Source organism: Epinephelus fuscoguttatus, linkage group LG6 (assembly GCF_011397635.1).
Source record: "Epinephelus fuscoguttatus linkage group LG6, E.fuscoguttatus.final_Chr_v1".
NCBI lineage: Eukaryota > Metazoa > Chordata > Actinopteri > Perciformes > Serranidae > Epinephelus > Epinephelus fuscoguttatus.
Window position 1 is genome coordinate 19,393,913 of NC_064757.1, and position 11,541 is coordinate 19,405,453.

Here is an 11,541-nt window from a genome sequence, read left to right on the forward strand (position 1 = left end):
CCAATAGGACGTTTCCACTGCTGCATAAAACCATTGGCTTGCACTGAGGGTTTTGGAGAAATAGGTTCGCTGACAACTTAGGATAATAAATGTTTCGCTTTCAGACAGATATCTCAAACGTGAAATCGCACCCAGCTGCTTGTGTAAAGCAAACAAATAGCCCCCCGTGTTAGGAGTCCTCCACTTGTGGTTTGATGAATGAAACCAGACAAAGGTAAATGGTTATTTAACTCATTTCGTAGTAACACTTTGGTAACCGGAGTTTCCGAAATTACAGAGACACAAATGGGGCCCATAGTGTGCCACATATCCATCTCCCTTACCCACCGCAGCTATAGTCCAATCTGACAGTGAATCACTCCTCTCCTGCTGCAATTTGTACTTTTTCCTTTGCTTTTATTTAATTAAATATAAGCACTAATAATATTGTCATTACAGCAGAGGATGTGAAATTTGATGATAAATGTCTACGATAAATATAACTGATATTTGAAGCTTATTATTTCAGTATTTGAGGTGTTGCGTAATAAACTAATTTGAGCTCCTCTCAGAGTCAAAAAAAAAATGCTCCACAGCCTAAATAAAAAATATCAATTTTCCTAGAGTCCTCGTGTGCTTTGCTTGTATTGCTTTTACAGAAACGTTAATTAGCAACACATGCCACCATTTCATCTGTTTTTGAACTCCTGCTTTATATAGCCTGTAGTGTAACAATTGTATAACCGAATGCTCTCAGCAAGAGGATAAAAGATAGTTACTCTAGAGGGATTTAGAATACATTATGCGGAGACAACCAGCTGAAAGCTGCGTTTAATAACCCAACAAACAATTTAGTCCAGAGCTACATAAAACAAAAACGACCTGGACTGTTGTGATGGCCATGGTGAAGCCATATTCATTCCCTTTGAAGAACAAATATTTATTCTCACGTTCAGGCTTCCTCGCCGTCCAGGAAACGATCCTCTGGATTATTCCAAAAACACACCAGTTAAAGACAAACACGCTAAATAATTCCAGCTTCAGTAATTATCTGTTTTTTTTCCCAGCCTGCGTTTTAGTGCTTGTTGGTTATGTGTGTGTATCGTTCATTTTTGGTTAAATTCTGCCTCCAGTGCAAAGCAGAAAGGAAAGGCCCCACCAGATCATTATTCTGCAACTTTCACCTGACCTAAAGCTCCGGGAGAATCATATCCACATTAAGGAATCCAGCCTGGAGAAATATCACATATATGTTTGTACAGTAGGCAACAACAAGGCGCCTGACAACTGACCCAGTGCTTCAGACAGGTCGATTGGGAGCTAATAGGTACAATATGCCCGAACAGACATTAATCATGAGAATGAAAACTGTATCCCTGTGAGAGAGCATCTGAGGACAACCTAAAGCACAACCTATAGCATCATTCCAGCACGAGCGCGAACTAATTAATACCTTTAATATCGTAGCCTTTGAACGAGACAGGCAATACAAACAAATAAACCACTGGCACGGATACCCCTCCCCCCCAGGTCCCTATAAGGCAGATAGCAAATATGGCGATATCAAATTCAGACATTGCAACGTGCTACATGCAGTTCAGCTCCTGTCCTCCTGTCCCTCATCGCTGCCAGTCAGCAGATGAAGATGTGAGCAATATGGCACACAAGCAACACGTCTGATGATGAAGAGGGAGGGGAGGGAGGGGGGGGGCTAACAGGCAAATGTAATAATTGTCACACCGAAACCCCATTTTCTTCTTCATAACGCCTTCCAATTTATCACATTTTACCACTCTAGGTGTGAGTGTAACGCTGTAATGACAGTGATGGTAGGTCCAGGTCCATAACTGGGTTTCCTGTGTCATTTGTGGAGTATATGGAGACAAAACGCGCACACAGAGACAGACCAATGCAAGGACAGAAACTCTATGTAACCCATCTAACACATTGAGGACTTATCGATGTACTCATTACATTCTGAATGTATCAGGCAAACCAAGGCCACATCTCTTCTTTCTTTCTGTCTCTCTCCCTCACACACACACACACACACACACACACACACACACACACACTTGCCTTTCCTTCTCACACGTTCCCCTTCTCATTTGTCTTTGCACTGGCTCCACAGTTTCTCTACCCCTTCCTTTCTCTCTCCCTCTCTCTCTTTCTCTCCCTCTCTCTCCTTCCTCCTCTCTATTCCCACACAATGCATCACACTCGGTGTTCCTATCGACTGGCTTACATGCTGTAAAATACATTTTCCAGATTGATCACGCATATCACAGCAGCTTTGCAGCGGGGCCTAACCCTTTTGCCAAATGACGCCCACATCAATATTGAGGCATGCACTATCAAGGCAGAGTTTTTAAGAACGGGGGGGAGAAGAGAGGAGGGAATATTGTTTGGTTTGTGAAGAATCACCTTGATTAAGCCACAGGAGGTAGGATAGAGGTGGCTCTGTGTGGTGCGCAGGCTTTCCTTGCTGTCTGGGAAAAATATTAAACATTAATGCGCTCACAGGCTGGCAGAGAGCTCACTGCTGTAGTTCCTCACGTATAGCCTCCCCTCCTTTGTGTTAGCATCGCCAGTTATGTCAGTGGGTCTTTTAAAAATGTAAGGTATGCACCCATTGTGTAATTACCACTTAATACCGTGTATCACCTCGTTTTCACTGGTAGGTGTAATAGAGGCAAACAGTGTGTTTAGAATTATATGTTTCAGTGTAAGCCACTGAAGGAGCGTGACTCAGTAACTGTAGGCTGCACTTGCGCTTTTCTTATATGAACCATACAGCGCACAGGGGACAACAGATTCCCTCAGATTGTATAAAATGAGCCTGAGAATTTTGACATGTGCTTCCAGGAAAATGCTTGAGAATGAGACATTGTTGCCTATTTCTTTTTTTAATAGTACAGTCACCATCACACAACTTCATCAACCGACCCTTCTGCAAAAAGCTGCATCATGGAGTAAGCAAATTGAAGGCAACAACCAATAAAATTCAAGAAACAATGAAAATTTTCAAGACGAAACAAACAAAATGTATTTGAAATGATATATTAAAAGTGCTTTTGATTTTCATGTCTCTCCTCTTTGACTGATGATCGACTCCACACGCACTCATGGCCCGGGGAAAGGCGCCCCAGACGTCCTCTCAGTAAAAATGTCCTGGAGGTCAGTTTGCTGCTGTTGCAGGTCCATCGTATCAATTGGGAAAAAAGTTCAACCATCAGTGGTGATATTGTCATAGCGATTAGACTGTTTCTTATTTGTCTAAATTTCTTTATTTTTCTGTTTTTAAATTCTCACTTCAATTTTAATTCTTGGAGAACATAGCTTCGACAACATATATCGCACTCATTATAAGAAGCAAAAGGTTATATCAAAAAATTATTAGTATAGAATCACAGAAACCCTGGTTTAGAACCAGAAAAAATACAAAACAGAGAGGTACATAGACACAGGACAATTCTTATAATTGCTTGGAAACATTATTTTCCCGCTAAGTCTTGATTCTTTTTTTCTTACTGCGCATATGATGTTTTTCATTTTATTTGTATTTTTTACAAAAAAGGAAAATAAAGACTAGTATTTTACAAAATGAAGAGTATTGTTCTTGACGATGAGGGTGGATTTACACAGGTGTAAAGTCCAGTTCCAATATTTTTCTGTACATAATGTATTCCATCTCAGTCCCAGAAGACAGAAAAAAAGTAATGTCTTCCAAGTTTCTCAGAAAAGGTCCTATATATAGTCTTCTTGAAGGAGGATGGGGTGAGGGGTGCTGAATTTTGGTCCTTTTTTTCCTCTCTTTTTCCCACTTTCATATAAGGATCATTGGATGGACATGTAAGGCCAGTTGAAGCTGCTCCCGGATAATAGCATATCCCTGATGAGGGTTTCAATAGGAGTTTTACCTACCAAGCGGACGAAGAACAGCTGCTCGATTACCGACGATGAGACGGTGCGCAGAGAGGGCAGCCGCAGCAGGAGCTTCCCAAAGCGGCTGGGCTGGTTCGGGTACTGGCTTCTGACGTACTCCTCCAGGGCGCACTGGGATTTCTCTTGTAGGCTCTCGATGTGAGCAGCGTCCGACAGGCCGCAAGCGTCTGAGAAACACACACCAAAAAACACTGTGGTTAGGCTCGTCACGTCTCTGAAACCCCAAGGTACAACATGTTGTGGAAAAGTCCCTGAATCAGACATTATTTTGCTATTAAACGTCAACATTTCGAGAAACAAGTGAAACAATAACTGTCAGCTGCAAATGTATTATTAAAATATTATATTATTAAATCACATCCGACTCTCAGGTCACCAGGCTTGCAGAGAAACAGTGGCATGAAATACACTTATTACTTTCCCCATATTTTTAAATATATAAAACTCAAACTACATGGCTGACAATTTCGCTGATTGTTCCCTGCACAAAATATGAACACAAAAGCACATGGTCAATTTTAGCCTCACGTGGGGCTCAGCTTTGGCAAGTGCACACCTTGCCATGCCCAATTTATGTCCTGCAGAAGCACTCTGGTTATCATTCAACATCAGCCTTTACGTGTTATTGACAAAGTGGAATGAACAAACACACTGCCCAAACATGCTACATCACACTGAGCGAGTGGGACTGTCATACAGAATAAACAAGGGGGGCTTGCTGCTGGAGTAGGGGATGCACAACTCAGTGGAGGATATCTCTGCCTGCTCTCACAACAATCGACAAGAATATAGAGTTAAATGTCATGAAAACAGTGTTGTTAGCGTGTAAGGGGAAGAAGTGATGGGGGGCAATGGAGCAAAGGCGAAAGGTAGGGTATAGGCCTAAAGGCCGCTGCTCTTGTTGTCTGGACTCTGGGGATTCAAGTATAAGGAAACATAAACGGCACTGATGAATCTGAAATTACACTGGATGTAATGTGACCTAATTACTCTGCAGTAAGCTGTTAAGTCATTTCGCCGCTCTTCTCTCCATAGACCACTCTTGGCCTGTTTTCCGATGGAGCCTATAGGACAGGCCGCTGGAAGCAATCAAATTTATTAGAGGAGGTGAAGTCAATAGTCACGCAGAAGCGACATAAAATGTCAGAAAATGAGCCTGTGCAGCAACGCAGGCGAGGCGTGCGTTTTGGTGCTCACTGGTGGATTGTGCAGCCCTGTGCAGCCACGCTTCAGTATAGACAAAAGCATATAATGCTTGTTAGTGTCGTACGTTGTTTTACCCTGTTATAAAGAGGGAGAGGTTTTTTCTTTCTTTCACACAAGCCGAGCATGCGTGTTCTATAAACTGCTGTAAACGCAAAGCAGCATAACCGCTGGCATATATGGTCCCACATGGAGTCTAGGCTGTCCTCAAAAGAATCTGTATTGAGCTGTGCTTTGGTAGAAACTACACAGGGAAGACAGCTTTAGTTTTCAAGCACTAATACATTAAACACCGGACAGAGGCTTTTAAGCCTATTTGTGATTCCTCGGTGCTATAACTCACTATGGCCAGACACAATAACCTTATGAACCCGGGGGGCAACGTTGAGATCTCGGGGTGATTTACTGTGACCTTAGTCCGGCCGGTCAGAGCCCCATGTATGCAAATCCCCTTGGATTAACGCTGAGTGTCCCTTTTAAAAATCTACAGCAATCAATATGATGGGAATTAATTACATTTGGGAATTTCTGGTAAAATATAATACTTAAACGTAGCGATACAACAGAGTGTTGGAAGCATCGCAGCAAATAGGCTGCAGTTGAGCGTATGCGTCAAGAGAAAGCTGGTCAAAGACAGCCCATAGTTCTCCATTAGGGCCTGCCTGCAACCCTGCACCCCACTACCTCAATAGACTGAGACATGGAAGCAGATAGCTTCCAGATTCGCAAACGACTATTTCTGTGGTAGGTTAGGCAAAGGCACACACACTGCAGCGTGCACACGTGGATGAGGCCTTAATGTAAGACAATGATCCTGAACTGTGGTGAAATAGTGTAGCCTGGCCACCATTATTTATGCATCAAATACTGACAAGTCTGGTGTTATTAAAGGCAAACAATCCACGCTGGTCTTGGCAAAGTGCCACATGACTTGTTATAGCCAGCACCAGTTGTAACCTATCAACCTAACTAAATGATCTGTTAGAAAACATGGAGGATGTTAATGTGTGTATGAAGTTTCTCTGGGTAATCTGGGGTGAATTACTGCAACGCCGTGCAATAGGAAAATATGGCCAAATGTGTCAGTGCACACGGGAAAGGGAATCTAACAGGATGTCACATCACTTAAGTATGGTAACTGAGGCAAAGTGAGTATTTATTTGTGTTAAAACCTATATTTACCTCTCAGTGTGCCTTCAGAATTTGGCGTGTCAAATTAAACTAGTTGCCAAACCTCAAAACTGAAAAGTAGCTATTATGGCCCTTGAAACTAAAAATATAGAAAAATAAAAAGTTTTCTAACTGAAGGAAAAGCTATATGGTAATACTGTATCCGCCAAAAAAGGAAAACTGTATCCTAAAGGTGGTTTAGTATCTTAGAATACAATGTCTGAGTTCCTATTTACAAGTTTGGTTATCACTCAAAGTTTGGATAATTTAGATTGCACAGCTTATTATTACTTTAAACACACTATATAACGTTTCAATATAATGTTGCAGAATTAATCAATAATATTATATAATTTAAAAAATATGACATAATATAATATGCTATAATATAATGTAAAAAAAATAGTTAAAATAATGTATATGCAGCTGTGCATCCCTGTGACGTTAAGTAAATAATAAACAATAATTACTGAAATGTGCTCGAGGACAAGTGTAACCTCTAAATATAAGATGGAGTTATGACGCTTTCTAAGGATATTGAAAGTGTGAATTATATCAATATAACTCTAAATTTGAAAACTACAGCAAAACTGAATATTTTATCACAAACATGCCCAATTATAGGATATGTACAACTATGTTACATAATTTTGTAATGGGCCAAATGCGAGACAATGAGGTCAAATCTTTGAGGTAAGTCCTGAGGTAGTTTGGGGCCTGTGAGTGAGTTTTAGACTTCCCTTTTCCTTCCAATCATCACCAGACTCCCTTGACATAACAGGCCTAATGGCACCAAGCGTACACAAGCAACTCCAAAATAGCATCTAAATTACGCACCGAGAGTAAATGAGGACCTTTAGGACCTTGCCCCAGTCAGCCATCAATTAAGCTATCAACAATGTAGGTTACTTTTGGAAATTGCTGCTGATGACTTTTCAAAGCGTGCGCGACAAGAGCAACTATCCTCACTAAGTTGGAAAATTAATAGGTCAGCTCGGATTAATCTACAAACAATCTATACAGCAGTGCTGCTCTGAGTCCTACAGAAGCGATGCACTGACATATGAGTCAACTTCCATCAGCTTTTTTGATCTCAGCCTGCTAAGGATTATTTCCTGCCCCCCAAGACATGTGTTTGTGCGCGCAAAACAAGGATAAAAGCATGCACCAACAGTCATAAATGCATCAGCTGTCATATATCATCCAGTGATAGACTATTTCTTCTTTACGCTCGATTATTTGACACCTGTTCCAAAATTTATGGACGCGAACATACAGTCTCGCTCTCGGCTCAGACGTGTTCCAAAAAGTTTAAACTCAACAATTTAAAAATATTTACATGTATGATATTGTCAATTACATCCGATTTAAAGCGCAATGAACTGAGAGGTACACTGCAAAAACTTGATGCGCTCACTCAATCTGGATTTGTTTACACGTCTTATGCTGCGGCTACAACTGACATGGGAATGCATGTAAGTGGATATGTAGCAAGCTGTTGACAAAATAGCTATTCCATCGGCAACACAAACATCTCGTAAACTCAGATTTGTGACCAGCCTATACTTGACAGCCATATTCCTGATGCCACAGTGTTTCGCCCTGCGAGCCTCGCTCCCAGTAACATTACTGCAACTAGGCCTCATTTGATTATAGACGTGTTCCTGTGTGACATGTCGGACACCCACCTGATGTAAAAAGCACGATGGCCTTGAGGCAGCTGTACTCTGCCGAGTCTACGTGCAGGGTCTTAAGCTTCTCCACTTGCTCCTGGAAGATCCGGATGTGATCCATGAAAGCCACGACGCGGTCCGCAGACATCGGGGAGGCGTGGAGGCCCGCCGCGGCGAGCAGAGGGGCCACATGCAGAGGCATGGAGCACTGGGCCGCGTTAAGCACAAACAACTCGCTCCACGTCAGCCTGAGAAGGGACACCTGGTCGGTGATCTGCAGGTCGGGAAAGAAAGGGATGTTTCTCGCCCACTCCACGGCGCTGAAGAGCAACCGAGCCGCCAGCTCGCAGATGTTCTCGATGCCCATGATATTGTTGGGCTGCATGCACTGGCTCCCGTACCGGGACGTCGGGTAAGGCTCGGCCCGCAGCAATAACGAGATGTATCCGGACAGATAGCAATGGCCATTCAGAGGGTCCCCGTTCGTCAGCGCGTACTGGCCTGGGTTGGGCTGAGTTGGAGGCATTCGTCCTCGCTGAACCGCTGACAAAAAGAAAGAGAAAAAGAGGAAATGTGCATCCAGGACTGATAAACATTGTTCATAAGTAGTACAAGCGTAAAGCAAGCTGCAGCTTGTGTGTTTCTCCTCACTAAAAACGGCATGCACTGAAATCTAAATTCAGCACGCCTTTCAAAACATATTGACTAGTGTATGCCGTTTGTAAGACCAAATTATTATATCGACAGCATAAACATCTCATCAAAACAGATGTGCTGTGTCCCTCAGCCTTCACACTGTTTGCATTTGTATTTAGGGTTGCACGCTACATGAGCTGTATGCAAAATGAAAATCACTTTTATAAAGCATAAACACACATTTTCTGCTCTACAAAAGTACATTTACCAAATTTACTATTGTGACTATTTCAAGGCATATTGCACACAGCAGCCTACTTATATTACTTTACCCTTATATGTACGTGGGGTATTGTTTATATTAATAATTACTCATTGTGGCCAAACATATTACAAATATGATCGATAATTACGGGTAAATGCAATAATGTTTACACATTTTAGCCACATCAAAAGGACAGCTGGGAATAAAAGGAATTCTGCTATTGTTTATTATTAAAAATAAAATATTAATGCAACTCAGGCTACATTATACATGGGCTCGTTGTTTGCACTGCAAATAGCAGATTTTAATTGAGGGATGTTTGCATGAATTGGAATAAAACACTTGACATAGAGAGGAAAGTTACACGGCCTCTAATGCACCAGGCAAAACAATGAGCCATGAACAACTTCAGCGGCATTATTCAGTGTGTCTGAGCTGTCTAGTCAGCATACGGAGCTCGAGAGAGACGTGGGCTTGTAGTGTGTTGATTTTACATTCACACACACTGCTTACAAACCCTACTGTACAATTATAAATTAGTAAACTGCACATATAGTTACAGAAGGGACTATTAGCCCTGCACACTGTACACACACTCTCCCACACACACACATACACACACAGAGGACAGACAGACAGACATACATACATACAGGCACACACACACTCACATCCACACAACCCCTCTTCTGCTCTAAAACCTATACGTAAAAAGGGCCTGTTGGGCCGAATGCTTTTGCTTGATAATAGTAGAATTTAGGCTGCAAGAAAGACTAAATAAAAGGGTCAGCTAGACGAGCCGCTTTGTTCAGGCGACCTGTATTCACAAGCATAGCTGCACTGGCCTTTTACCCTCTCTTACATAGGCAAAAAGACTAATCATTCATGCAAACATCCCCAAAAAACATGGATGGAGACTGCAGTATGCCCAGCCATATGCCTGTGACCTTAATGCAACATGGCAGCCCTGTTCGTCTGCTACTAGGATGCGTAATCATGAGTGGCTTTAAAAATATATATTCACCTTCCCGCCGCATTCCCACTTTTAAACACTTCTTCAGCCGGCAGTATTGGCACTGATTTCGGTGGTGCTGGTCAATGGGACAGTTCCTATTGGCACGACATGAGTATGTTAAGTTCCTCCGTACACTCCTCTTGAAGAAACTTTTGCATCCCTCGCAGGTGAACTGGCCGTAGTGTTTGCCGCTCGATTTGTCTCCGCAAACCACACATTCAATATGCTGCTGACTCTGTCCAGAATTTTGACTCCCCTTGTCCCCAGCAGTCCCCGGTGTGGACGGCGGTCCCGGCTGACTGGGGGTCTGCGGAGTGTGCGGCGCCGCCGACGCCGCCTGCTGCTGCTCCCTCGCCGGCTGCGCTGCTGGGTTGGGGCCGCTCGGAGGTCCTCCGGCCACGTCTTCCTGCGGATCTCGCCAGACGCTAACTACCATTGCCATATCTCGGCCCCTGAAAGTGCTATAAAGCGAAATGATCGCCGGTGTTTATGAAGCGTTGAAGAGAGAAAAAAATGAGATCTCAAAAAGACGGGGCAGTGCAAAGTCAAATAGGAGCACGCAATCTCATATGGGGTAAGAAGGAGAGTACAACGCGATCAATACATTCAAAATACAGGGCGATTGAATAGGCACCCGATCAGGATATGCAAGTATCGGGAGGCCAGTTCCAAGGTAAATTGCAGTCAGCCATTCAGGAATCCCTAATCTTGTAGGAAAACCAGAGTCCAGTCGTAACAAATTGCAGTTTGATATAAAATAGCCACAAAGGAAAGGCAGGAGCGATTCACATGGACGCAGGAGCGAGTAAAAAAAAAAACCTTTTGCTGGAAAGACACGCGATCCAAAGTGCTGCGGAGATAAATTCCTTTCTCTTTTCTTCCCCTTGCTCCTTTACACTCCCGTCTTCGCCGTATAGGAGGGGAGGAAAAACTGAAGAGCCGGATTTTTACATCTATATTCTTAAATAAACCTCATCATCTCGCCCAGCAGCGAAAGAAAACCGCGTCGCCGAATGGAGTGCCCATGTATAGTTTCACCTCTCTCCAGCAGGAGGAATGGAGATACGAAGAGAAAAGATAAAAAAGAAGACCAACACCAACAACTAATAGAATATGCAAGAAGAAGGAGAGACCCAAAAATGAATGCGCTTAAACGGGAGGACCAGCAGAGCAATGTTTCCGAAACGGGGGATCTGCGCGAATGTCTGTATATAGTGAACTTTGACACTACTATTGAAACTGACACGTTTCTATGGAGATCGCTGCGCCTTATATGGTGCTCATGTCAAGGAGCCAAGAGAGGGGCTGCTGGAGACTGATAATCAAAGGCGACTGACTGGCCAGAGCCCTGCATAGAGGAGGAGGAGAGGAGGAGAGGGGGGAGATAGGGAGAGAGAGAAAATGGGAGGCTAAGGTTATAGCCAAGCCCTCTCTTTCTCTCCATTGGTTAGAGTCCCCCTCCGTTCATTCACTGCAAAAAATGTCCATCTCGGTAAGTCAGCGGGTCTTGTGCTCAAATCTTGAAATGTTATACATATTTTTCTCCAAACACAGTAGAAAAAAACGCAAGTGCAGTTTATAGAATCCCGCTTGTGTCTAATCGCAGCCCGAGTCCTTTGTAGAATATTTAGGAGTCAATATCATGAAATAAAGCA

At 43.0% G+C, this 11,541-nt stretch overlaps 1 protein-coding gene across 1 annotated transcript; it reads right to left on the reverse strand.

Moving 5' to 3' along the window:
* Positions 1–2,854: 2,854 nt before the first annotated feature.
* nr2f1a (nuclear receptor subfamily 2, group F, member 1a) lies at positions 2,855–11,119 on the reverse strand. The gene is made up of 3 exons (XM_049578086.1): positions 9,896–11,119; positions 7,986–8,513; positions 2,855–4,091 (listed from the first exon to the last, which is right to left on the reverse strand). The coding sequence occupies exons 1-3, from the start codon at positions 10,326–10,328 to the stop codon at positions 3,817–3,819; spliced, it is 1,236 nt and encodes a 411-aa protein (XP_049434043.1). The 5' UTR covers positions 10,329–11,119; the 3' UTR covers positions 2,855–3,816.
* Between the last annotated feature and the right edge of the window lie 422 nt (positions 11,120–11,541).

Excerpts from the sequence above, each read along its gene's own strand:
- nr2f1a (XM_049578086.1), bottom strand. The coding sequence starts at position 10,328 with ATGGCAATGGTAGTTAGCGTCTGGCGAGATCCGCAGGAAGACGTGGCC. Across the intron at positions 8,514-9,895 it reads AGTGGGAATGCGGCGGGAAG|CGGTTCAGCGAGGACGAATG; the intron begins GTGAATATATAT and ends TCTTTTTGTCAG. Across the intron at positions 4,092-7,985 it reads CATCGTGCTTTTTACATCAG|ACGCTTGCGGCCTGTCGGAC; the intron begins GTGGGTGTCCGA and ends TGTGTTTCTCAG.